This window comes from Lingula anatina, chromosome 1 (assembly GCF_051362555.1).
Source record: "Lingula anatina isolate TDL-2025a chromosome 1, LinAna3.0, whole genome shotgun sequence".
Taxonomy (NCBI): domain Eukaryota; kingdom Metazoa; phylum Brachiopoda; class Lingulata; order Lingulida; family Lingulidae; genus Lingula; species Lingula anatina.
In genome coordinates this window covers 69,307,288-69,332,227 of record NC_141767.1, presented here as the reverse complement: position 1 = coordinate 69,332,227, position 24,940 = coordinate 69,307,288, and the positions used below count along the sequence as shown (strand labels likewise).

At 35.1% G+C, this 24,940-nt stretch overlaps 1 protein-coding gene across 1 annotated transcript in view; it reads left to right on the top strand.

Annotated features, from left to right (window-relative positions):
* Window positions 1-128: 128 nt before the first annotated feature.
* The window catches only part of LOC106166443 (phosphatidylinositide 4-phosphatase SAC2), a 79,306-nt gene continuing 54,494 nt past the window's right edge, over window positions 129-24,940 (top strand). The window contains exons 1-9 of the mRNA XM_013545003.2: window positions 129-303; window positions 731-811; window positions 3,303-3,439; window positions 3,974-4,108; window positions 4,433-4,477; window positions 5,087-5,266; window positions 5,537-5,714; window positions 8,023-8,090; window positions 8,711-8,822. Of these exons, the coding sequence (XP_013400457.2) occupies window positions 207-303; window positions 731-811; window positions 3,303-3,439; window positions 3,974-4,108; window positions 4,433-4,477; window positions 5,087-5,266; window positions 5,537-5,714; window positions 8,023-8,090; window positions 8,711-8,822 (1,033 nt within the window). The 5' untranslated portion in view covers window positions 129-206. The remainder of the gene's footprint in view (window positions 304-730; window positions 812-3,302; window positions 3,440-3,973; window positions 4,109-4,432; window positions 4,478-5,086; window positions 5,267-5,536; window positions 5,715-8,022; window positions 8,091-8,710; window positions 8,823-24,940) is intronic.

Here is a 24,940-nt window from a genome sequence, read left to right as displayed (position 1 = left end):
CGTACCACAATAAACGATAAAACATTCTAACACAAGTCTATGCAATACTCTAAGATAACAATCCAATTGCACTCACATATTCAAAGCATTTATTGATTATTTTCTAAATTAATTTTTTATTCGTTCCAAGGTACGGTAACCTAGTAAACATTGCTGTGTTAGACATGGCGGAAGAGGCTTTCACTTTTCATTGATAAAACCACAACATGGAGCTTTTCGAGGCTAGAGATCACTACATAATTCAAGAAGGAGACAACAGCCTCTGGTGCAGCCGCTTCGATGGATCTCTGGTCGCAAAAACAGGTAAAAGTACTACGCCAAATGCATTTAACCGGCTACCGTTTTGGTCCACCCTCTAACACAAACAATCATTCATTCTACTGGTCCGTCTCTGACACGGTCATTATTAATATAGCGGGAGTGGACATTCTTGTTTTACAAATGTTTAGTTTCTCATTGAAAAGGCAAAAGAAATAAAAATGGATTTTTTCAATTTTGGGTCATTGATAATCGAAATATAAAGAGATCGCAGGTGTTGGGTGAAGGGGGTGGGGGTGAAAGCTTAAAGCCATAATAATAATATATAAATGAGAAAAATTGTTATATAGTTTCAAGGGTCATTATAAATCACAATGGTGTAGAAGAATTTACTGAAATATTTTAAAGATGTATTTACAACATATATGTTAATTTTTCACCACTATTAAACAACACCATCTCTTTACTCCAGGTTCAGACATAGTCAATGCATGGAACCCAGTATGCTTAGGACTGGTTCATGGGGTCATTGGAAAGTTCAGAATATTGCCAGGTACAGTGGAAATAATATCCTCATCATCATGGTCCCTGCTTTATAGCAATGACAATCAATCCCTTCTACATCTCTCTGTATTTAGCAGCTCTCATTATTTCTGTCATTCTAGTATGTTCCATATTCACCAAGCACAGTGGTCTAGCATTTTCCCTTTTTGTCTTCCTCTGCTTCCTTTTACTTACATCTTTTCTGATGTTACCAGTTGCTGTTCTCATAACTTGTCCTACTTCTAAGCAAGTGGCTTTTTTTAAAGCGGTCCAATGAAAGTGATGATATTTAAAATAATGGGGGATTGACTGGTATTTGCCTCTCTTAGGACACTTTTTTTTAGTGTGACTTCATCACCTTTTGCCATGAGTATGCTACTTGACAGTGGGAAATATAGGAAAGGAATCCCTTGCAAAGTCTGCCTTCCACTTTTTTATTATTTACACGATATATTTCAAATTTATATTTTTATAATTGAAGTGCTAATGAATAAATATATATCCTGAAACCTCTCAGATCCTTATTGGCATGTCAAAATACATCACTAGTCCAAGTGTTATCTAGTATATGTGCAATTTTACAGCCTTTTTCTTAATATTGAAGGTGAAAAGCATCCTTGAGAAACAGCAGATTCTACCCCAGCTAGATATTTTGTATGCCAATATTTAGGGCAGCTCCTCTCAAAACAAACAAAAATGCAATCTTTTTAAGTACATATGTCTGTAACAAAAGACCTTTGCATCTTCTAAAATAAAATAGGATTTGTACTTTTTATGTGGGTATATCTCTAGATATGAACATTTTCTGCCCTTGTTTTATTGGTAGCCCTACAAGATGATCACATTATGGGATCTGCTTATTCTTGTTCTATTACACGTACTTATCTTCATGATGAAGCTGAATTGTTTTATTGATCTTTTTCCTTCAGGAATAAAATACACTTCAGATCAATTTATAAAGAATATTGACTTGAGAATAAAGCCATGTTGTCATTGTAATAGTATTTAAATGGCTTATTGCAAACAAAAATGTTGTATACTTTTATTTGATATCTGTGAACTGAAAGGAATAATTCTGTAAAATCATAAATAACAAATAGAATAGCTCTATCCGAAAGAAGCAATTGACAATATAGAAAAACACTTAAAATGCTTTTTGTAATACCACAAAGCACTTTCTTAAAATGAGTTATTGCAGTGTAAAATCATCTGTAGACCATGGTTTTGTTTAATGGAAACATATTGATTTTGTTTAACTGAAGTAATCTCTTGAGTATCTGAGGCCTGAAACTAGGTATTGGTAACTGCTACTTATCCTTAGAAGTTGGGAACAGGTGAAGGGTATAAAGCCATAATACCTATTCTTAAAGAACAAATATCTCTTGTGACTTAATAAAAATCCTTTCTACCCTAACAGTGTATAGCCATAAAAGCTATGCAATAATTGTGTTATATAAATATATATCATTTTTTCCATCCAAATGCTTTTTTTAAAATCTATCTAGATTACTTTATAGGGACTGATTTCTTTTGAGTTATTTATTCAGGCATATAGGCGGTTGTCGGGTGTTGCATTTCTCAAATTGCATGAAATTAAGCCAACAAGTCACAAAGTATGAATTATTTATCCTGTCATCTCAGACAGTCTAGCAGGCTGAATATCACAACTTCATGATTATCAACTGAATAAGGTTTTTGATATAGCAATACTGTCAAATACCAATCATTAAGATATGTATGAGATTGCTTAATGGCATTATTACAGATCTATAAGCAAAATGGCTCTCAAATTATTATGTAGGAGATAAGAGATAAGGGGTCCTGCACTATAAGATAATTTTGTTAGAACATATAGATCATATGAGTTACTGTTATTATTAAGGAGATAATTTGGAGATTATTTATACTTAGTTGTTTGTTATTGAAGGGTGTCGTGTTAAGGGTATCTTCCAAATCAATAGGTAATTGATTGATGCAACAGCATTGCCACATGTGTGAAAGTGTTTGTGTCCATACAAGCAATCCATATATGCTTCATTCTCACCATTTTCACACCTTACTGTAATAGATACAGATAGATGTATGAAGAGTAATTTTCTTATGTTAAAAAAGGTTGGCATATATGTAGAAGTCTTTTTTAGGCATACTTTTGCACTCAGGAAGTACAATAAAAAAAACAATTGGGGTAAATGACAATATTTCCATACTTTCCTTTGGTTAATTAATCCATTTGGGCATTTGAAGGTATTTATTGGATTGTTTTTTGTTTTTTTAAAGTTATTGTTGTAAAAATCTCTTATAGCAGGTTATCACAGAGGGTAGTCAACTATGAAAGTCCACCTGGTCCGATTGCAAGCAATAAGAACAAGAATAATTGTTATATATAATTATTATATATAATCGATAAGATGTTGGTGGCTACCATTAGATTATTGATTGATTAATTAGTTAATTAATTTAGCATCCTTGTAAGTGTTTTCTCCTTGAATTCTGTTTTGCAGATTCAGACTGGAGGTTGATGCTGATCCAGGAGCGCCACCTGGTGGGACAGCTGTACCGAGTTCATGATGTCTACAGGATCACCAAGGTGTGCATTGTGCCACTCACACCTGAGGAACCAGGGGAGTTGGACCTACAGGTAGGTTGAACTTCACTCTTAGTCTAAGGGGGGATCCAGAGATATTTTCTGAAACTCTTCTAAATGACATCTTTGTTGATTCTTCTGATGGAAAAAATTAGATGGCCATCAATATTAACTTAAAAATTTTGACCGTCTTCTGAAGACCCAGAAGACGGTTTCCATCCACTCTTACAACTTGGATAGGTACCAACAGGGCAGATGGGGTGTTCACTGTGTTGCCTTGTATTTACGCTGGATATTACATAGTAAAAAAATTCCTTTTTGCTTTGGCTTCATGATTATTCATGACCAGAGAGGCCTGGCTTTTCCTGTTAAATCTTGAAAGTTACTACATCGTATATATTTTTAACTTGTTTTTTGTTTGGGGGATTTCATTTTGTATATAGGCATACATAGTTTATATATGTATGAAAATATGAACGTATCGATAAGCTCAGTGTATAGATAATTTACTAGTGGGAGAATACTCAAAGAAAATTCAAATTTCACGAGACCTGTTATATCATCAACTCATTCACATTTATAATTTAGTTGTGTAAGAAACACCACTTTGGGATAAAGAAGACCAGCCGCATTGCCAGCACACTTGATCAGCAACAGAAAACACTGACCAAAACATGGAACCATCTCAAGTCTGTCGCAGGCCACGCCTCAAGGAATAAAAAGGTACACTTATGTGGACTTTTTAATACTTGAGCATCCTACACAAAGGTTGAATAAAAAGGAAAATTTAATCTCAAGCATCTTAAATGAAAAAAAAAATACATTATATTATGTGAAAGTAGTTAAATGTTTTGAAGCTCTATATTATGTGAAAGTAGTTAAATGTTTTGAAGCTCTTCCTAATTTTTTTTCTTCAAAAGATAAAACAGAAAGTTTAATTTTGTGGTGAGCAAAACTGAAACAGAAGTCTAGCAATGGCATCTAGATATATTAAGATACCAGAAAGGGTTGATTGAAATATTATTACTTATTTCCTTGTGGTTTCAGAAAGAAGTGAAGGACAGAGAAAGGTTTGAGAGGAAGGTCACTGAGGTATGTAGTCATAAAGTAATGTTGATCAACTCCATTGATTTCAGTAGTACATACTAAACCCAGAGATTATGTTGTGTTGTTTTCTTGGACACCTGTCTGCTTGAGTGTTAAAAGCCCACTTTGTTACCTTGTTTGTAAAATTAGGAGTAAGTAATATTAGGTCTAATGAAATTTTATGCATGACAACACAATAATTTGCTTTTATATAGAAAACAACTTGAAAGTAGATTGTCTGGTGATATTGATAACTCTTCCAATATTCTCTCTCTCTCTCTCTCTCTCTCTCTCTCTCTCTCTCTCTCTCTCTCTCTCTCTCTCTCTCTCTCTCTCTCTCTCTCTCTCTCTCTCTCTCTCTCTCTCTCTCTCTCTCTCTCTCTCAAGATTTCTCTCTCTCTCTCTCTCTCTCTCTCTCTCTCTCTCTCTCTCTCTCTCTCTCTCTCTCTCTCTCTCTCTCTCTCTCTCTCTCTCTCTCTCTCTCTCTCTCTCTCTCTCTCTCTCTCTCTCTCTCTCTCTCTCTCTCTAAAGATTTCCTTGTCGTTTGATTGTTTACCTGAGTCTTGCAATTACACACATATGCCAGTCTTTAATCTTAACTTGCCATTTATTCAGGAGATCTTAAAGATGTTCAATGAGACGGACTCCTTCTACTACAGCAGCAGCACAGATCTGACCAGTTCCCTCAAGAGGCAGCACGGTTCTACCTACAACACTGCCGACCCACTGTGGAAGAGGGCAGACCAGAGGTTCTTCTGGAACAGGGCTATGCTGGAGGAACTGGTCAATTCTCTGGTAGGATTTGGATTTGGTTTATCTGGTCTTGAGAACATTTTCCTTAGTTGATAAGTTACTTGAAATTAAATTTTGATAGTGAAAGTTGAAGTAAATGAAGAAAATATAGGCCAAAGAAACTTTTTTAAGAGGCAAAAGAAATTTATTTCAGTTAATCTGATGTTTTATGCCTCAGATACAAGTGCTCAGATGACAAGTTATGGATTAATTGACCATGGAGCAACCCTCTTGTCAATTAAAAAAAAAATATGTATATATATTTCCCTGTAGGAGCCCCTTTCTGATCACTGGATAGTTCCAGTCACCCAAGGCTACATCCAGATCTCTCAGTGCCAGATGGTGAATGAAAACGAGATGAGCACCTTTTACACCAGCCATAAGGATATGATGAGGGATGCGCCCCAGTACACCATGACAATCATCTCGCGAAGGAGCAGGCACAGGGCAGGTAAGACAGACACAGTAGATCACAGATATGTTTAGAAACACATTTGTTGCTTTACCTTAAATAATCTCCCAGTCAGATGGCTTATTCTCAACGGATGGCTTAGTGAGGTGCCTGCTCTACTGAATACTGACTACTAATGCTATAAGAAACAGGTTTATAAACTGTGTGTGTGTGTGTGTGTGTGTGTGTGTGTGTGTGTGTGTGTGTTGCATGACTTTAACACCTCTGTTGATTTTGGTGTTTTTATGTGAGTGTGTCAGGTGTGCTCAAAGATGTGAAATGTGCTGCAAGTCAAATGTGGTTGATGAGATAGGAGAGTGTGACAAATTGTACATTTGTATTTATTATGGTTGGATTTATAGGATTAAGATAATCTTAGAACATTGATAATAATCAGAAAATTTTTCAGTGGTTAAGGTCAACAGGTCCAGAATCCATTTTTTAAATAAATTTGGTATTTGCATGATACTACCATCAGGCATTGTTATGTAAAGTTCTATTTATATTATAACAAGATCGATAATCATGATGTTAAAATATAGAGTGTAAGAGATGAGTAAATGCCATTAACTTATACTAACATTTTAGATAAATTTCAAAAAAAGGAAAGTCAGAAAAAAAAAAGACCTTAGGATGACTTGAGGAATCCTATTCAAATTTTTTTATGCTGTTAATGTTTTTGATTCAATTCCTAACCAAAATTAATAAAAGTGCATTCTGAAAGATGATCACTACTTCTGCACTGGAACTTGTTTCACAGTATCTAGATAAGATGAATTAAATTAAGTAGAGCATAAGCAGGTGTTTATTAACACTCAGAGAATCATTATTGTATCACAGTACCACAGGGAAAAAAGTAAACTACGTCATATCCTCTCTTACCAGTCTCATCCATAAGGTGTTACCCCAGGTGCCACTCTGCAAATCTTGTTTGTTGTAGACAATTGTTTACCAAATACAATTACAAAGCAAGAGGGACCATCAGGAGTATATTTGATTTCATGTTGTGTTCCATTTTGTTATAACCTGTGCTCAATTTTAGAAGCTATTAGGGCGAAAACAAGGCCACATTTTGGTATGTTTGGTTTTGATTGATCCCTGGTCCCCAGTGCCCACTCCAACCACTGAGGTGGTGCAGCCACTGTGCTTGCATAGTTTTCTAACACTGTATGCTCTGTTGGTGACTCCGTTTGGCGTGAATGATTAGAGGATAATCACTGTGAACTAATGAGGTATGGATTGATTCGGGCCATCCATTAGCTCACAGCACTTGTGGTCATCAGTGATCAGACCAAGAAAATGAACTCTCTACTTTTGACTCCCTGTGAGCTGTTCAGAGTTTCTGTTTAACTACTTTGGTGAAAATGTTTGTATGGCATACATTAATGATAGTAGAAATTAAACTCACACTGACTAAAATATTGGGAATTTCAAATTATAAATGAATTATTGTCAAACATTTTGATAATAATGCTCCTTATTTCCACTTTTACTGTGAAAATTTGGCTAAGGAAATTTTTTTCAGGTTTTAAATTACTTAGAATGCAGTTAAAACATTGCTTTTCTTAGCTCAAAGCTGTCTTCTGCAACATTTTTCTAATACCTGGTACTTATCCCTCATTTGAACTCATCTCCAAATGAGAGCCACTTTATCTTATTGATTATCCCATTCCTCTGATCTTTTTGTGACAACCCTCTAAATATATCTGCCTTTCTACCTCAAGAAGATGTGATGCTCCTCTTAACATTTATCTGTATTTCTTTTGCTGCTGGAGTTATGTCTAAATGAAAATCAAACTATGTCTTTATGTAAACAAGCAAGAAATGTTGCCCTTTCAAGGAAATGACCATTTCCATCAACCTTGGTCTTAACCTAGTTAGTGTCCTGAGTGTAGTGAAGGAGAACAGTGATAACAAAATATAACCTTTTGTAACATATGGGGGAGATTTCAAGTTCCAAGTGCAATATGCAAGGGCACTTGTTTGAAAAGATCAAGGAGGAATTACTTGAAAAAATTAGAGAAAATATGGATTTCTGCCTCGCATTAAAATGAAAAATTAAAATGAATAAGTAAATTATCTAGAAAATAGAAACTGAAAACAAGTTTTGTATGAAAGTGGTTGACAAGTGGTTATAAATTTAAGCAAAGATTAAATATTGTCATATTTTGAATGTAAATTCAGTGAAAGTAGAAAATAGATTTTACTGATATATTATAGAGAGAACACTAGCTTTGTAAAAGTAAAAACTTTGGTAATAATGCATGGAATGTTTTTTTCCACATTTTATATTATTTTGTCTCTTTAGGTACGCGTTTCAAGAGGCGAGGTGTGGACGAGAGTGGGGCTGTGGCAAATTATGTGGAGACGGAGCAGGTACATTTGTATTGTGTGACCCTACACTGGTAGAATTCCTCTTGACTTATAATATGTGTAGGATATCTGGTAGTTAAATGTATGTAATGTGGTAAGGTAAATAGATATTAAATCTTGAAACTTTCAGTGGTATTACATCATGTTCTTTATTGTTACCCCATACATATAAATCGTTGTAAAAACACATATTGGCCACATTCACAACAGCCGACTAACTAATGGACCAAATATGGCAACCCCCTTAAAAGCTCCCCTAGTAGACACTGAATAGACTCCCCGCAGGGATTATGCAGCGAGCATTCAAGTGGGTCAGCCATATTTGATCCAAGGACTAGTTTGTCACTGTTGTGAATGCGGCCATTATTACTTTTTTCCACAATTTAGAAAACTTTATATTCAAATAATGTGCCATGTAGAACTTAAAATGATTCAAATAATTATGAAACCATCTCTGATGCACAGAAAGACCCCTGTGAAGAAAGAGACAGACGCCTTAGCTCCAATAGCTTAGGCAAGCCAGAATACCAACTTTATGGATAAAAGAGTATATCATTCAATAATTTATAATTACATATATATTTTTGAAAAATAATTTCCATTATATTATTTTCTGTTTTCAGATAATCGAGTACCTTCCCCATGTGGTGTCATTTGTCCAGGTGCGAGGGTCCATCCCAGTGTACTGGAGCCAATCAGGATACAGATATAGACCCCCGCCAAGGCTGGACAGAGGTAGGTCAATGCTCCCTCGATTTCTCTCCTTTCTTTTCAGTTCATTTTCCCCAACACTCATCAATTTACAACAATCTGCTGAGACTGTTAGCCCACTGTGTGCCAACCATTAATTCTAATGAATTTTAAAGTGCATGGAAAATGCACTGAACTTTTCACAAATCATTAACTGCATTTTGCAACTTACTTGGTAGGGCTTTGCTGGAAGGAAAAGTACAAAGTTGTTACTGGGAACAGTCGTGGGTTTTAACCTTGTAAAAAGCACTGTGATATTTCCCAGAGCCCTCTATAATCTGATTTTGAAATGTTTGGGAAGCAATAAGGATTTGAAGATCTAAAGTGTTGCTGGATGATCACCAGCAAAACGTGTTCTAGACAGACAATGGCTTGTAACTAGTTTTAAAATTCACTGCCTTTTGTTTATATTTATTTCCCAGAAGCACATTAAATTCCATTTAGATTCCATAGTGACAAACTTAGGGTGAAAAATTAGAAAGGTTATCACCATGTATATTTGATAAACCTATAACTTAGAATAACAGTTGATTATTACATCTAAGCATGCAAAAGGATAATCAACTCAAAAAGAAAAATGACCTTTTGATGTCTCACCTAAGGTTTTGTTTTGCCTCTCGGCTAGAATCCCTAATTGCACCCAAGTTGACCCAAGTTGTTTTTAATGGATGTTACTTATGAAAGCTTTGTGTGTAACGGTCCATTTTTATGTAATTTGGTAAGGGTAAGCTGTTTCAAAGGATTTATTTATCTTTTCAATTTAAAGGCAAGTAATTTTGTTCCAGAGAGAGAGAGAGAGAGCACAGTGGGCATGATAGAGATTGTCTATTTTTATTGCATATATTGAAAGAAAATGATTTTTCTAATCTAGATAATATGAAATGTGGTTGAAAATATTTAGATATTTTAATTTACCCACTTCAGTGTTCTTCCATTTGTTCTTATTTTCTTCTTTATTTTGTTTTTTGAAACAGGATGATAATGTTTTAGTGCTTTACTATTACTGATGTTTTTTTTTGTTCATTTAAGAATGTGCATATATCTTTATTTTTCCACAGGGGATGTTTGCAAGCTTTAATATGTAGATAAGTGGAAGAATACATTTCTTGGGTTGTTGACTTCGCACTATTGCAGTGAATTGTACATGGAAAAAGGCTTACGTTCTTATTTGATAACAAAGTGTCAATCTCGTTGAAGTGTTTCAGCAGAAGGATATATGCACTTTTACCAAGGTCATAACAAGATGACCAAAGATTAGATAGGAAGAACATAATGCGTGGAAATATCTGGGGTTATTCCAGGCTCCTCAATAATTCCAGTGTTTAATTTTTTTCAAGGCTGATAATTTTTAAATTAGTGCTAAAGAAGATATTTTCTTCAAAGTGAACTTAAATTACCTGTAAGAATTTTCCAATCAAAATTTCCAGAATAATGGGCATTATTTGATAAGTGTACTTAATCAGTTTTGTTCAAATTTATTGAGATTTTATTCAGTTTTTATTTATTGAGCATAAGTAAATGCTTATTTAATGGGATTTGGATTGATATACTTGCTATTTGAACTTTATCAAATAAGAACAAAACTTTGTAATTTGAACATATAAAACTGTGCCAACCAAAATGACCCTTTCTCTCCCTTATTTCCTCTTCTTACTTTTCCTGCACTGAAGGGGATTTTTTTTCAAATGATATTTGCTGTCATCTTGGCTTAAATAAATAGCTGATTTGTCCTGATGTGAAATTTTCCTCAGTTTTGCAGAAAATCAGCACTTAGTACATCTGTCTTAAATCTGCGTTGCAGTCCAATTGTTTCACTATCCTATGGGGCGGTGGTTACAGCTCACTGACTTCAATCACAATAATTATGCTTTCTCAATAATAATCAAACTTTAATTTTTAAAAAAATCTTATTAGCCAAAATTGATTGTTTGTATTGAAACAGGTTTGTGTTAGCAACATTTTAACTCAAGTGTCTCATCTCTTTCAATTATTTATTTTAAAGTGCAGGTTCTCTTTTGTCTTTGCTGTTTGTGTCTCTAGGGATGCAAAGTTTTCTCCATAGCTCATTAGGAAGATGAAATATAATCCCAGTGGGTGTACTGTGGATACGGTTCATGGCTGTCACCAGTCTCTGAGGTCTAGTTAATACCTATCAAGAAATTCTCAACAGACACGGTTTCCAGTTACTCACCTCTTTTGACCATTTTTGTCTTTCATTTTGCTAGTTGCTGGTTTCACTTTTAGTAATTAGTATAGATTTTTAGCATACACGGCAATGAAATGGGTTTCAGATCAGTTGTTATACAGTAATAAGCCAATTTTAACAAAATCTTTGTAATGTGTATTTAAACTGCAAAATGCTCTTTTAGGAATTCCTTCACTCATTGTTATTTCTCTTAGTAAAACGTCATTAAAAATCTTACTCTTTATGACTTAAAGAAAAATAGTTGCCACTCTCTTTTCACTTGAACCTTTCAAAAAGTCAACCTAAGTTTTCAAAAAGATCAAGCTTGACATATTTTTAAAACAGAAAAGGGACCAAATATCTTTCAACAAGATTTTCTCTGATCATTGCTGATGGTTTTGGAATCTAAGAGAAATATAAACTGATAGTTGTTCATGGCAGGAGGTTTAGTTCTGTAACTTGCCTTTACCGCTGTTTGATTACTGCATGTTATATTGACATTGAAATGCCATTAACCTTACTTTGTCACATCCCTTAAGAACCAGCGTAGTGAAGCAATGTTAAAGCAATTGATTTAGGCAGGGCTTTCCTCTAACTACCAGACAGTTTATTAAGATCGTCACAGATTTTAAGCCAGTGTTACACAGAATTTTGCGTATGGTGAATCATTGATTTGTTCTAAAGCTCTGATCAACCAAAGAAGTGTGATGCAAATGACAATTCTTTTTAATTTGAAGGTTTCAACTGATTAGCAAAACTCGCCATCTGTTAATCCTCGTCCGACAACCAAAATTAGATCAAATCTTACAGAAAAGGATGTTTAATCTAATGAAAAAGATGAAATCATTAAAGAATGTTGCACAAAAAAGGAATTTGTCTCATTGATAAGGCAAAATAATAACAATAATGAAAATAAATAAAAAATAAAGAAATAAAATTAAGAATAAAGGTTGAACTGAATAGTTTTATTCTTCCAGAATGGATAATATTTATGTAAGTATAACTGATAAATTTCTCCTCTTAGATTTCTATTCTTGGTAAACAGTAGGAATATCTCAGTGCAAAAATTAATTCATCAAATCTCCATAACTGGCAGTTTTTCTTTTTCATCTCAGATTTGCTGAGGATTTTGTCTCTGTCTGCCATCCTTTTCTGATACCGTGTGTATCTCAACTAATGCAATCTGCAGCACAATTCTGATATCCTGGTTTTAATTATATTATTCATGCCAAGAAAAGCATTCAGATAGTGCCAAGGCAGCCCAGTTATTATAAGTGAATTAATCAATTAATCGATCACCACCAAAATCTAATCAATTCAGGTCAAGGTAGATACAGTGTAGGGCCAGAGAAGGTTACAACTACATGTATTTGTATTTTTTTTGGGGGGGGGGTTAAAAAGTTAGTTAAATTTTTTTATCTATGCTTATGATATACGTAACATTAAAAAGAATAAGTCTGCAGGCTAACTCAAAAGTTTTTATTTCAAGGCCTGCAAACAAACACAAAATTCTTATGTCCTAGAACATTAAAATGTGCAGAAATGCAAGTAGACTGACGTGTCAACTTAAGGTTATTGGCCATGTAAAGAAGAACCTTTGGGCTTCCCTTGACGTCAGATCAGTTACATAACCCATGTTTTGTTTCCGTCTTTCTGCCTACACTGGTGTCACAAAGCCACCCACTGGATATCATCGGCTTGTAAACACTGTTTGCACATCATTTTCAATTCAGATTATGGCATAATTTTCTTTCCAATACTTGTGATTGCGACCACCAAATTCTCATTAAGGAAGCGAATGCCTGGCTATCTTATCTTCCCATTTGTGAACCATGAATAAGAAAATGAGGCATAGCACTTGGTTTCGGCTCCAGTGAGTTCAATAATGCTGATTTGAAAATAGGAGACGGAACAAATGGTGCGAAGTTGCTTCATACTGTGACAGTGGATGGCAAATAGGTGACTGACACTGCCAAAATGGAATACAGCATTGATACTGATATATATATATTTGTTCAGAGGCATGTATTTCGGTTATTGCTATTTAGATATGTTTATTTATTAACCCCTTAGCAGAATATCAGGCCTGCCACTAACCCTTCTCTCTAATTTGTTGCAAATTTGCAAGAAGACATTTTATGTTCTTGCAAATTTGCTGCAAATTAGCAGCAATACAAATTTTTCTTGCAAATTCCTTACCGCAAACTTTCATTGAGCAGCAAATTTGCTGCAAACTTTTCATTTTGCTTAGGGAAATGACTAACAACATTGAGATATATGACGGAGAAACGCATGTAACACTTGAATGCACATACCTAAAAAGGCCATACTCTTTTGATTGGACCTTCCCCAAATGTCACATAAAATATCAAAGTTGGATTTCAAATACGATGAATTTCAAAGCGAAATGCTTTTTTTCTGAGCACTTGACAAAGGTCCACTGTTATGAGCATCACGGTTATTGATGCCTCTTTATATAGGTAATGGCTTGAAGGCTGAGTTTAGTAACTAATAAAGTTATCTCTTCAGCCCTCTTTCTGTGATTCCTGGATGAAGCATATTGAATTAAAGCAACATTAAAAAGTTACCATTTTCACAAAGCGCACTGAATGCTCAAGGCTAGTTTTTAGGTGAAAATTGATTTTTGTTCTCATTTTTGAAGCTCGCGTCCCAGGGAGGTTAACTGCTGATCATTTTTGTTAGTTTGGAGAGATGATAGCACTGTGGGCATCTGTAATGTGCTGGCTCAAAGGAGTTGCTAATAGGAAATTGTATAAACACTGTCCTCAGTTGGGGTATGCCACAATTGATAAAGTGGAGAACTCCAGAAAGATAAGAGAGCAAAGAAGCTTTTACTAAACATCCTCTGGGGTGGGTCGGGAAGGTAGTTTGTTGCATAGTGTGTGTCAAAAGGACTGGTTTAAAAGAATGTTTTCTTAAAATGTCATGTTCAAAAATGTGAACACTTGTAACATTCTGTTGCTTTAGCCTGCAGTTGTATTATCTGATTTAGTTTGATTGAAGTCTGTGCTAAGTGAAATCTTGTGGGTTACCTCATTTTTAAAGGCTATAAAAGCACTCAGAGAGTGCAGACCTCCGCCAAGGCAGTTCAATTCTTGTCATTGATTTATTAATGGATGACCCAAATCTGTCAAATTGAACCCATTATGACCAACCCTGAAAATTTTAACAATATCCACCCATAACTTAGGCTGTTAACTATTAAACCAACTAAAGCAAAAACATGCAAACATGGCACCTGATTTCATGCAACAAAAACATGTTTTTATTTTAGACCAAAGTTAGCCAATAAGCAAGAAAAAGGATAAACTGACATCTTCATCCCTCTATGTAAAGCATTTTAACTCACGTTCAGATAAGATTTGGTTCCCACGTCAGAAGTACGTATGGGGCTAACAACTTGGTAACGTTACCAGATATGGCTTGTGAATATCTTTTGTGGGGTCCTCACCAATTATATTTGAGGTCAAATCGGGCACCATTCTGAATAATTTAACATGCATTTGTTGTTTTTAGTGTAATATAAAAAATGAAAATTATCAAATGTGGAAACTCTGTCAAGCATAGGTTTGATTAAAGAGATTTGGCAAAATTAAGCTTGAAAACTTAGTTTGGCAAATCTTTGCCAAGGTATCTATTTTGGAATTGAGGGAAATGCTCGTAATTGGTTTGGTTCCCGTTTTTTGAAGCTTTGAGCTGGGAGGTTATTGATTAGCTTTCAAATTGTTGGGGAGTATACAGACATGACTGAAAAGTCTTCAAACCAATTTCTGGTGTTGCTTGACACCCAACCCCTACAAGGACATCGCAAAAAACTACAGACTAATAACTTTGGGTAATGACACAACAATGTCCCCTTCTTGTAAAACAACTGCACTTGTTATTGTTTGGTTGCTGTGTTGATTAAGTTTATCATTGGAAACACACACACCTGAAATGATAAGAAGAGTTATACACATTTTGAAAGGTAGTAGGCAAGTACAAAGCAAGGAGAAACTTAACATTATTCTGATCTAACTTTAAAAACAACTTTTGATATCCAACTTTTTAGTTTAGGTATAGGGTGAAACTTAAGTGAGTTTGAAGCAATGCAAAGTTTAATATCATTATTGGAGTGCTGCATCAGTTCAAGAAGTATGGCTGCCTGTCAATCCACTTTGTTAATTCCCTGGTTGTCTGTTGCCCTTCAATTAACTGATTTCAACTATCTGATTACTTGCTAATTGTGTATTGTGTTCCTATGACACTGGGAAAATTGCCGCTGGAGATTTGTTAGAGGTAATTATTTACAAACATGAAAGCTATGAGAAGTAAAGGACTAACGTGCATTTTGTGCATTACGTTGTCCCATTGAATATGTTGTCTAAAGATTGTTCTTAAGTATGGTGGTTTATAAAAAGATGCTGTTCAGTCAATCTGGTGCTTTTTTTTAACTGCATTTTCAATTTGAATTCTGTACATATTAAAGATATGTCACTATCTATTTATAGTCTGCAGTGTAGTAAACTTTGCAGCTTACTGGCATTTCGGACCACCACTTTCCTAAAATCTAATGGTCTGATTCAGGATTCACTGATTTGAATAAAACTACAATAGAACTGAATATTTCCCCATTGCACTATTAATATTAGTAATAACAATAACTTGATTTTGCTAAAAAATTTTTTTTTAATTTAAAATAACAGTTTTATATCATAAAAATTTTAATCAAATCCAAAGCTCCCTTGAAAACCTATGGAAAAAATCTACTGGCCTTTATGGATCTCTAAATTCAGACATTTTATAAAAATCTACTGACGTAGGACCAGTGGCCTATGTCGTTGACTGCATTCACAATATTAGGACTGTGCAGCTATTTTAAGACCTGCATATTTGGTGTAGTATTGATTCGTCAGGTGGCCACCATTACCATGAACAGGTGGTAAATAGAGGTGTCCCATTTTAATGATAACTTGGAAATGGACTCATTAAATGTTAAGGTGCTTCTTCAGTGAAAAATGTGTTGTATTATTAATTTTGATTTATTATTAGTTTCTTTTCTGTCCTTTTGTATTATTGATATAAAGCAACAAAATGTTGTTTTGTTTTTATAATGGTGATACCTTTTTTTTAGGAAGAAAAATTTATGTTCAGGGACATGATTGCAGGTCCACCAGGTCCACTCGTTTTGAAATTTGAATAATGTTTATTGATTACAGGGCAACATTTTTTAAACTATTTTATTGCTTTTAGGATGAGTCACTTTGGTGTCTGTTGTTCACAGATTCCAAAATGTTCCATAAGAACTCTACTGTCAGCTGCCTGTACAATTATAGTTCAATCTGATCCCAAGATAATCTGCCCCCTCCCTCTTTACATTAACTGCATGGTGATATTCTGGTTTTCCTGTTTACCTTGGAATAGAACTGGAAATTATTGATCATTATGGGTTCATTTGTCGGCTATAGGGGATGAACAGTTTGTGAAGTCTACACTAGGATTGATGAGGGGTAAGAGAGGCTGCTAATGGAGCAAATGGGGACCGCAGCTGCAACTTAATATACCTGGGTGTACAAACAGTTAACATTCTCTTAAGCATACTTCTGCGTATAGACAATTCTTTTTTCCCTGCTTTTTTGTTGTTTTTAATACTTAAACAGTTTCTGTCTGTATGCTTCCAGTCGTACTTTCCCTGCTCTTTCACCTCTCTCTGCTGCCATTTCTTTAGTTCTCTGTCTTTTATTTTTTTCTTTTATTCATCTTGCTTTTTATTCATTTATTAATTTCTTGCTAACTTTCACATTTTACAAAAGTTAATATTTGTATCAAGATTGCATCCATTTTACTAAGTTTTAGGTTTCTAGGATCCAGTTGGTATCTAGTTGGTATCAAGAAAAACAACCTGGACAATACTTCTACATTACAAGTGTTCACTGTTCTGAATGTTTAGTCTCCAGACGTTGGATATTTCAAAGGTCTGCTTGTACAAAGTTTTGCCATTCCAAAATATGGTTCGTTCTTCTGAAATACACATCGAGAATAAAAACCCAGATTTAAGAGGTCCTAGAATTATTTTCGGCATTTTTCTTAATGGCGGACATTTGTCACACAGACTGACCACATTTCACTCTACTGCACACTTGTGGCATTATTTCCAACAAGGACATATCATAGGTTTCTAGAAATAAACTATATCTAAAAAGTTTTTTTCACAAGGACAGGTTACAGATATACTGGTATTTATCAGAAGAAGGTCTGCAGTGTCTCTGACCTGTCCATGTGCATTTCAAATAAACTGTTTTAATGTTTGTCTCAATCTTAATGGGTTTGATACACCTTAATTATTTTCTTACTCTTCGACTGTAGTAGTTTCTCTCCTTGAACTGTTCATGGACCTTTGATTTTTAATGGCATTGATTCCTGCCAGAGCACTCACACATCTGACATTGAGAGAAGAAAGGTAAAAGCAACTTTTGTCTACAAAAATCAAGAAGAACTTGTATTTGATTTAGAAGGCAAGCTTTAACTTAAAGAAAAAAATGTTTTAATGTACTGACTTTAACAGGTCAATCCCTGTCAATCATTTTATTTTTAAAATAGGGTTTTCAGCTGATGGTGTAAAATGTAGTGAAAAAATTTAAAAGACTTGTCTTTTTTTCATCCATATCAGCATCCATCTTTCCCAGACTCCAGGGCGATGAAAATGTATTTTGATATCTTTTAAAAACGTCTGTTTATATGCCAGCTTTGTTGTCTATCTGTTCATTGTAATTAGAATTTAATTACAATATCAGCTTCAAAATAGGTAAGTGCTTGAAATGCTTAGTTACAGCAATTTTTATATAAACAAAAGCTTGAATTTAATAAAAAGATAGAAGTTATCGCAGTTTAGTGAGATTTGTGAATTTAAATTTATATAGTTCTTAAAAATACAATAATATTATTTATTCACTTATTTGCAAGATTATTTTTGCAGATTTTGAAAATAGTTTGTAACCAACATTAACTCACCCCTGCTCCATTGGAAGTTTAAGGATGGAGAAAAATGTTTTTCTTTATTGTGCAATATTTATGTCATAATCTACATCAGAACATTAAGATGTACATTAGTTCTTTGAGTGAATAATATTGCGATCCATAATGTTTGATGGCTGGATGTTTGATTGATAATAATACAACGGATGGTGAGGAAAATGATCACAATTATGTTTAATTATCATGGTGTGCTGTGAAGTACTTGGTGCATGCTTGTAGTCAGTCTGTTATATGTTGTAAAAATGGTTTTTTGAATAGTCAATTGATGTAAGTCAATAACAGGAGGAATTAACGTGAATGGAAGAGAGGACGTATTACCATATTGATTCTTTGTGAGATGTGTCTCCTCAATATGCGGAAAGTTTCAATTAGTACCAAGAATTAATGAATTATAAATTACGTTTTTAGACAGACTTTGCATATAAGAATTTATGATTATGCTTTTTTTTAAAAAAAATTTAACACTGCTGCACACATACTACCAATAATTTAGGCCCACTAGAAGACATGTTGACATGGCATAGCACAGTGAACCTGTACAGTAAGAGGCAGCTGCTCGTGTCTGGCAACTGTGTCTCAGAAATGATGCTGTACTCATGAGTTTTCAGTTCACATTTTTTACGGAAGAGAATAGAGGTCAGGATGACGCTGGTTTCGTTTCAGTAACAGTAGTCCCAACACACTGACATAAGGCTTGTGAAGTCATTTTTGCCATTATGTACATTGAAAAATATATACATTTTGTTTCAATTATTAGAGTTCTGAAATGTAGGAGTATTCCTACAAAGCATTTTTTTTTTTGGTCATATGGCCATTGTATCTTCTTTAGCTTTACTGTCCCAATTTAGGTGCCTAATGTTTAAGCTTAGTGAATTTAATGGAATTATCCTTGATTTAAGATTATTGGAGTTTCAGTAACCAATTCATCAAAAAGTAATTGTATGTAACACGAATGCATGCAATAGCATTAATTTCCATGAAAAACCCTATGCTACTAATCTGGGCGCTGTTTGAGCGATAGACTACGTAGAATTCCAGTTGGAGTCTTTGTACATGTATTGACACGGCTCATGACTGGCACATGGTCCAACTCTAGTTTTCTGCAGAATAGGTGGTTCAGACATTTTTTAGTTGGTACAGAAAGAAAATCCTTCTTTTCTATACCCCATTATATATTTCCTGATAACTGTAAAACATGAAACAAAGGAGGTAAATTGGGACCATCCACACAGAGCTAAATGTGATAGATTTCTGTGATTGTGAATGAGTTAAAAAGACAGTCATCCTTCCATTAACACCACCTTGGCTCATCACTTTTATCAGTCTGAAACATGCAGCAAGTGTCAAATCACGGTCTTCTCCATTAGCCTCCACGCACACAAGCCTCAATGTTATCTGGTAATTATGGTCGTAAAGTTTGCTTGCAGAACTGAGGGAAAGCCAGGAAAATTGCTGTTATGGTGCTGATTTTAACTGGGCCATTGTCGCCATTTGTTTACGGAATTGTTTGTGGAGTGTGATGAAGCGGGCACACAGGAAGTATGTTCAGTTCAGCAGGGGCGTTTGGTGATGAGAGGGAATTGATGAGGCAACTGGCCGCAGGAAGAAGGAGTTGATGAACTAGATGCTATCCACTTTGTTCAGCAAAATGTCACAGCTTTCCTCTGCGTGCTCTGATCGTATCTTGATGGAATCTCCTAAGTCTCCCCTAAAACTATAACAGTTGCCTTCTTTTGAACTCCGGAAGTGCGTCCCTGTTGTTTACATATATTGGCTTAATAGCCAGTGAGAGGTTTCTTGATGAGATAGTGCCTATTTGTGCTAGGCTGGTATACTGGCTCTTCAGATAATGTTTTTCAGTCAGCTTCAGAGAATTCATTTGTGGATGATCAGTTTCTTGTTGGCTGAAAGACAACGAGACTGGAAGTGTTTGTGTGATGGAGTCTTTGAAGTTCATGCAAAATTACTGTATGTAAATGTGCATGAAATGGAAAATGTTTGCTGCAGTTGCAAGTGATTAAGAGTGGTATGACAGATGAAGGTGTGATAGGTTTTATGTCAGCCAGTGTATACTGATGAGAACTAGAGATTGAGAGATAAAGGGACCAAATATGTAATTAGTATAGTGTTAATCAGCTTGAAAACCTTTATATTTATGATAAGTTTTAGCTAATATTATGCCTATCATTATTCCATACTGTTTTTTTTAAATGAATTTCTTCCCTTTTTTAAAGCTTTTGATTTAGACATCATTTACTTTTTGGCCATATTTGCCACATTCTTTCTCTTCTTAGGTAAAAGTATACATGTATGTGTGAGAGGCCTTATGAGGAGAGACATGTCCCTATCCCTTTTACATGGAGTGGTATACTTAACTGGACTGGTCCACCTTGATGGTCATCCTTACAGACCCCCCTGCACTCAGCACTGATACCAATTGATATACTGAAGAGCAGCATATGAAGCAGCTTGTGATAGAGAGTAACCCCCCCCCAAGTAATGTAATTACCTGACTGTACCTGTCAAAGTGGACCGGTCCAGTTAATTGTAGTGCTCAATGTGAAAAAAGGACTTAAAATTGTCTGTTTTTGATGTGTTGATATGTTTTTTATTTTGCACAATGAGCTTTTTTATACTCATCCAGTCTGCACCAGGCGTGGCCTGGTTTACTATACTAGATGACTCTATTACATAATAGACAGGCCCCTAAGTTGTCTACATATATCTTATAGTGAACTCGTCCAGCCTTATATATATATATATATATATATATATATATATATATATATATATATATATATATATATATATATATATATATATATATATATATATATATATATATAAGGCTGAACGTGACATGCCCCTATGTGTCCTGCAGAAACCATTTTGACAGATGTCTTGGCAAGGCATGCCAGTACCATTTTTTTTTAGTTTTGTTTGGGGCCAAAAAAAGGCTTTGATTCTTTCCCCCATTGCCAAGATTCTAATGGCAGTAATGTCAGGGCTTTTACCTTTTTGAAGTATTTAGTCTCTGTAGGTTTTTAAAAGATTGGAGTCTGATATGCCACAGTGGTCATGCTTAAGTGAAAAACAAACAGATGAACCATCAGTATTTTGGATAATGTAACATGCCTAAAAGTAACCAGTTATTTTTAGCCTGAAAAGAGATTTGTTCATAGATGTAGGTGTAAAGTTTTGTGCATCTGTTTTCTATTCTTTTATTTGTCTTGTCTTTATTTGCATTTTTTTTTTCATTGTCAGTTTCTTGCATCATCTTAATTTTTTCTTGTTGAGCTCCATGTTCCCCATCCACAAACTTCCATCCTCCTTTCCATTCCATGTTAGTGGTGACTATAGTCTTGGCTTAGACACCATTCCCAGACCCCATCGTACTAACTTTGGATCGAACTATCTCCAAGGGGATTCTCACTTAATTGCAATTAACTTGAGCGTCTTAGATGTCTGTCACCCTACTGAAGCTGATAGGGGGTAATCAACTATCATTTAGGAGCTTTAGTAGGTGTCCCAGACATCTAAGCCACTTAAGCTGAAAGCAATTTAGCGAGAAACCCCTTGGAAATGGACTGTTAAATCGATCTAGGGATGGGAACTTAGTCTTAGTCTGTGGCATGTAGGCTCCTCCCAGGAAACACTTAAACTACTATCACATGCATATCTAAACTGAGACTCATTAATGCTGTGATATAGTGATAAAAAACTGAAAAATGGCAGAATAAGACCAGTCCTCTTGACCAAGTGGAAGTGTTGTTAGAGTTACAGACATTTCAGAAGTGGTTTTTATTTCATCATAGCAGATGAAAGGCAGTTTTTTTTTATAAATGAGAAAAAATTAAATTACTACATACTCACAAAGTAATGTGTTCCACTTCATAATGCCACAATTTTTTTAAAAAAATAGAGCTTCTATTACTTGGTAATTGGAAATTGTTGCATATTCTTGCCTGTTTCTAATGTCCTGATTTTATGTTGCATATCGTCACATTCATAATTCATTTGAACAGCTAACATCAAAGAGCCGACCAGATTTTATCAATGCAAAATTTTGAGTGGTATTTATTTGGAAAAAATATTGTGTGACACACAATGTAGTATACTAAGTTAAGTTTCCCTGTTGTAACCTTCACAATGAAGTCAGTAATTAGGGAGGTCACAATATCAACCAAGCTGAGGAGAGACATGTTCACTTGCTGTAATTTGCCAACTTTGAAAATTATTTTTTGTGAAATGAAAGGAATTGATTGGCAGTGATTAATCCCAGAGAGGCAGAAACTTCTGGGTTTTTCAGGAGCTTTGCAGAATGTGTCAGCTTTTCTGTGGTTTTCATTTCCATAAAGAGTCTGACAAATGTAGTCAAAATGTAAGCTGTTACACAACCTGTTATAACACAGAGAGTTCTGTTTCATAAATAGCCGTTTTTTACAAAGCAACTGTTCTCATAAATAAGTTTAGATAATACTTTTAATTTTATCTATTGTGATGGATATTTTGGCAAGGGATACTGATATGCTAATTTCTGCGTAGTTGAACGTGTCTTTACCTTGTGATATGAAACATATTTAATTGATGTTGGACCCAGAAATGAGCCACCTACAGAACCACTCAGGCAGACAAGCAGACCAGTCGATGGAAAGACTGACAAAGAGAAAAGTATGAACAGACAGCACTCAAATTAAGTGATTTTGTAATTGCAAATAAAAGTGATACAATTTGCTCTGTCATTTAAACAGCTAGGTTCAGCGGCCCGGCAAGGCTGGGCTGAAGTAAAGGTAAATATTGATCTGGATTTCAATTCTGCTGTTTAGATTTTGAACCTGTAGATTAGGGTGCAGCAGTGAGTTTTGCAAACTAGCATTAATTGCATCTATCAATCATATTTTCAATAAGATCCCCCCAGTGCCCAGTTTACATGCAAATTATCATGTTTCTACATGAAAGACGGGAGTGCTTTATTTTTCCCTGTCTTTTATTTGCACGGAGGAGAAAATTGAAGATATGGGAAATTGTAACATTATGTATTTTCAAAAATTATATTTGGGAGAGCCGGTAATAAGAATGTACTATAAGTGGCAGTCCTACAGTGCTAGAATACATAGTGCAGAGAGATAGAAACTAACATTAAGGACACTTCACCTGTAGTTTCCTCAATCAGTAGATGAGTAGGGGAGAGAGAGAGAGACAGGGAGTGAGGGTGGGAGGGAGGGAGAGAGAGACAGGGAGTGAGGGTGGGAGGGAGGGAGAGAGAGACAGGGAGTTAGGGAGGGAGGGAGAGAGATAGGGAGGGAGGGAGGGAGGGTGGGAGGGAGGGAGGGAGGGAGGGAGGGAGGAAGAGAGAAAGAGAGAGGGAGGGAGGGAGGGAGGAAGAGAGAGAGAGGGAGGGAGGGAGGGAGGGAAGGAGAGAAAGACAGGGAGGGAGGAAGAGAGAAAGAGAGAAAGAGAGAGGGAGGGTGGGAGGGAGGGAGGGAGAGAAAGACAGGGAGTGAGGGTGGGAGAGAGAAAGAGAGAGAGTTGCTGAATTACTGCTTTTTTAATAGACAATTTAATTTTTCTATGAATTGATTGCCTCTGTCAATTATCCACCCATCATATGAATGGTGTGATCAACAACATTGTTTTTAGCACTGTGGTTTGAATAAAGATTAACTGGAATCATGTATACAATCAATAGTTTGTAAATGTTTTATCAGGCCATTTGAAGAGTAGTATGAAAGGTCAGTGTATAGACCACAATTTGAATGTGATTTAGATAAAGGATTCATAATTTCCTGACTTAATTCTATATTGACAGATATATTGATAGGTGGCATTCATTGCTGGCCTGAGAAACTTTTTTCAATAATGAAAAAGAAGAAAAAGGGGAGAAGATCTTACAATTTAATTGTAACAGTTGCCAATGTGTAGTGTATGATTTAATAATATGACTACAGTAAACTCGTCTGTTTATTACTGCAAATAACTTAATACTATATTTTTAATGTTGTATTTTTCTAACTTTGAGGTGCCAAATTATGGTGCAGCCCTGTAGCCAGCAATTTCAAAGGGCTGGGTAGCTCTTTATCTGAAAAAGTGGACCTTTTACCATGAAATCATTGTATACCTAGATCAAATTTTACCAAGAGCAGATCTTTTCTTGGCAAAAAGGACGGTTCTTTCAGATCCCCTGAAACTCCTCCCTGGCTCAGGCTTTGTGACAATGGTGTCAGTGCTTAGTACAAGCCACAAAAAAAGTGCCACAATCGTAAAAGAGATAAATTACTATAATATCTTAAAGCATATGTTGTTAAGTCTCCCAAAAGATGAATATATAACCTTGGAAACAGTTTGGCAGCACCTGATCAATAGTAATATATCTTGTAGACAAGAGATGATAATTACGCAATTCTGTGATCAAATTTGAAGATTATGCCAATGGTTCTGGCGACCAGATAGACGAGCATTTTGGGACCTCTTTCTGTGTGCCCCTGGCGTAATGAAATCCAGATTAAAGAGAGAATAACAAAAAAAAGTCTTGGTGATAGACTGCCTAATAGCATTATGACATTACTTGTCTTGAGAAATAATTATTAAATGAGATTATGTGTTGAAGGTTTCCACGAAATATCCTGAAATGGAATAATGTCAAGATTCCTTGTAGTATTATATTTCTAAGATAGTAGCCCAGTGACAATTACATTTAAGAAGAAATATGAATTGAGTAGACAAGAAGGCTTATTTTTGCTTAATTGACAGAGTTGAGTAAAAATGGTCCATGATATATGAGGAGGATCTCCACAGAAATTGTATAAGGATATAAGTTATCCTTCATATAATTATGGATGAAACTTGCGACTTTTGTCAGAATTCTGACTTTTTCAGGGTCGTT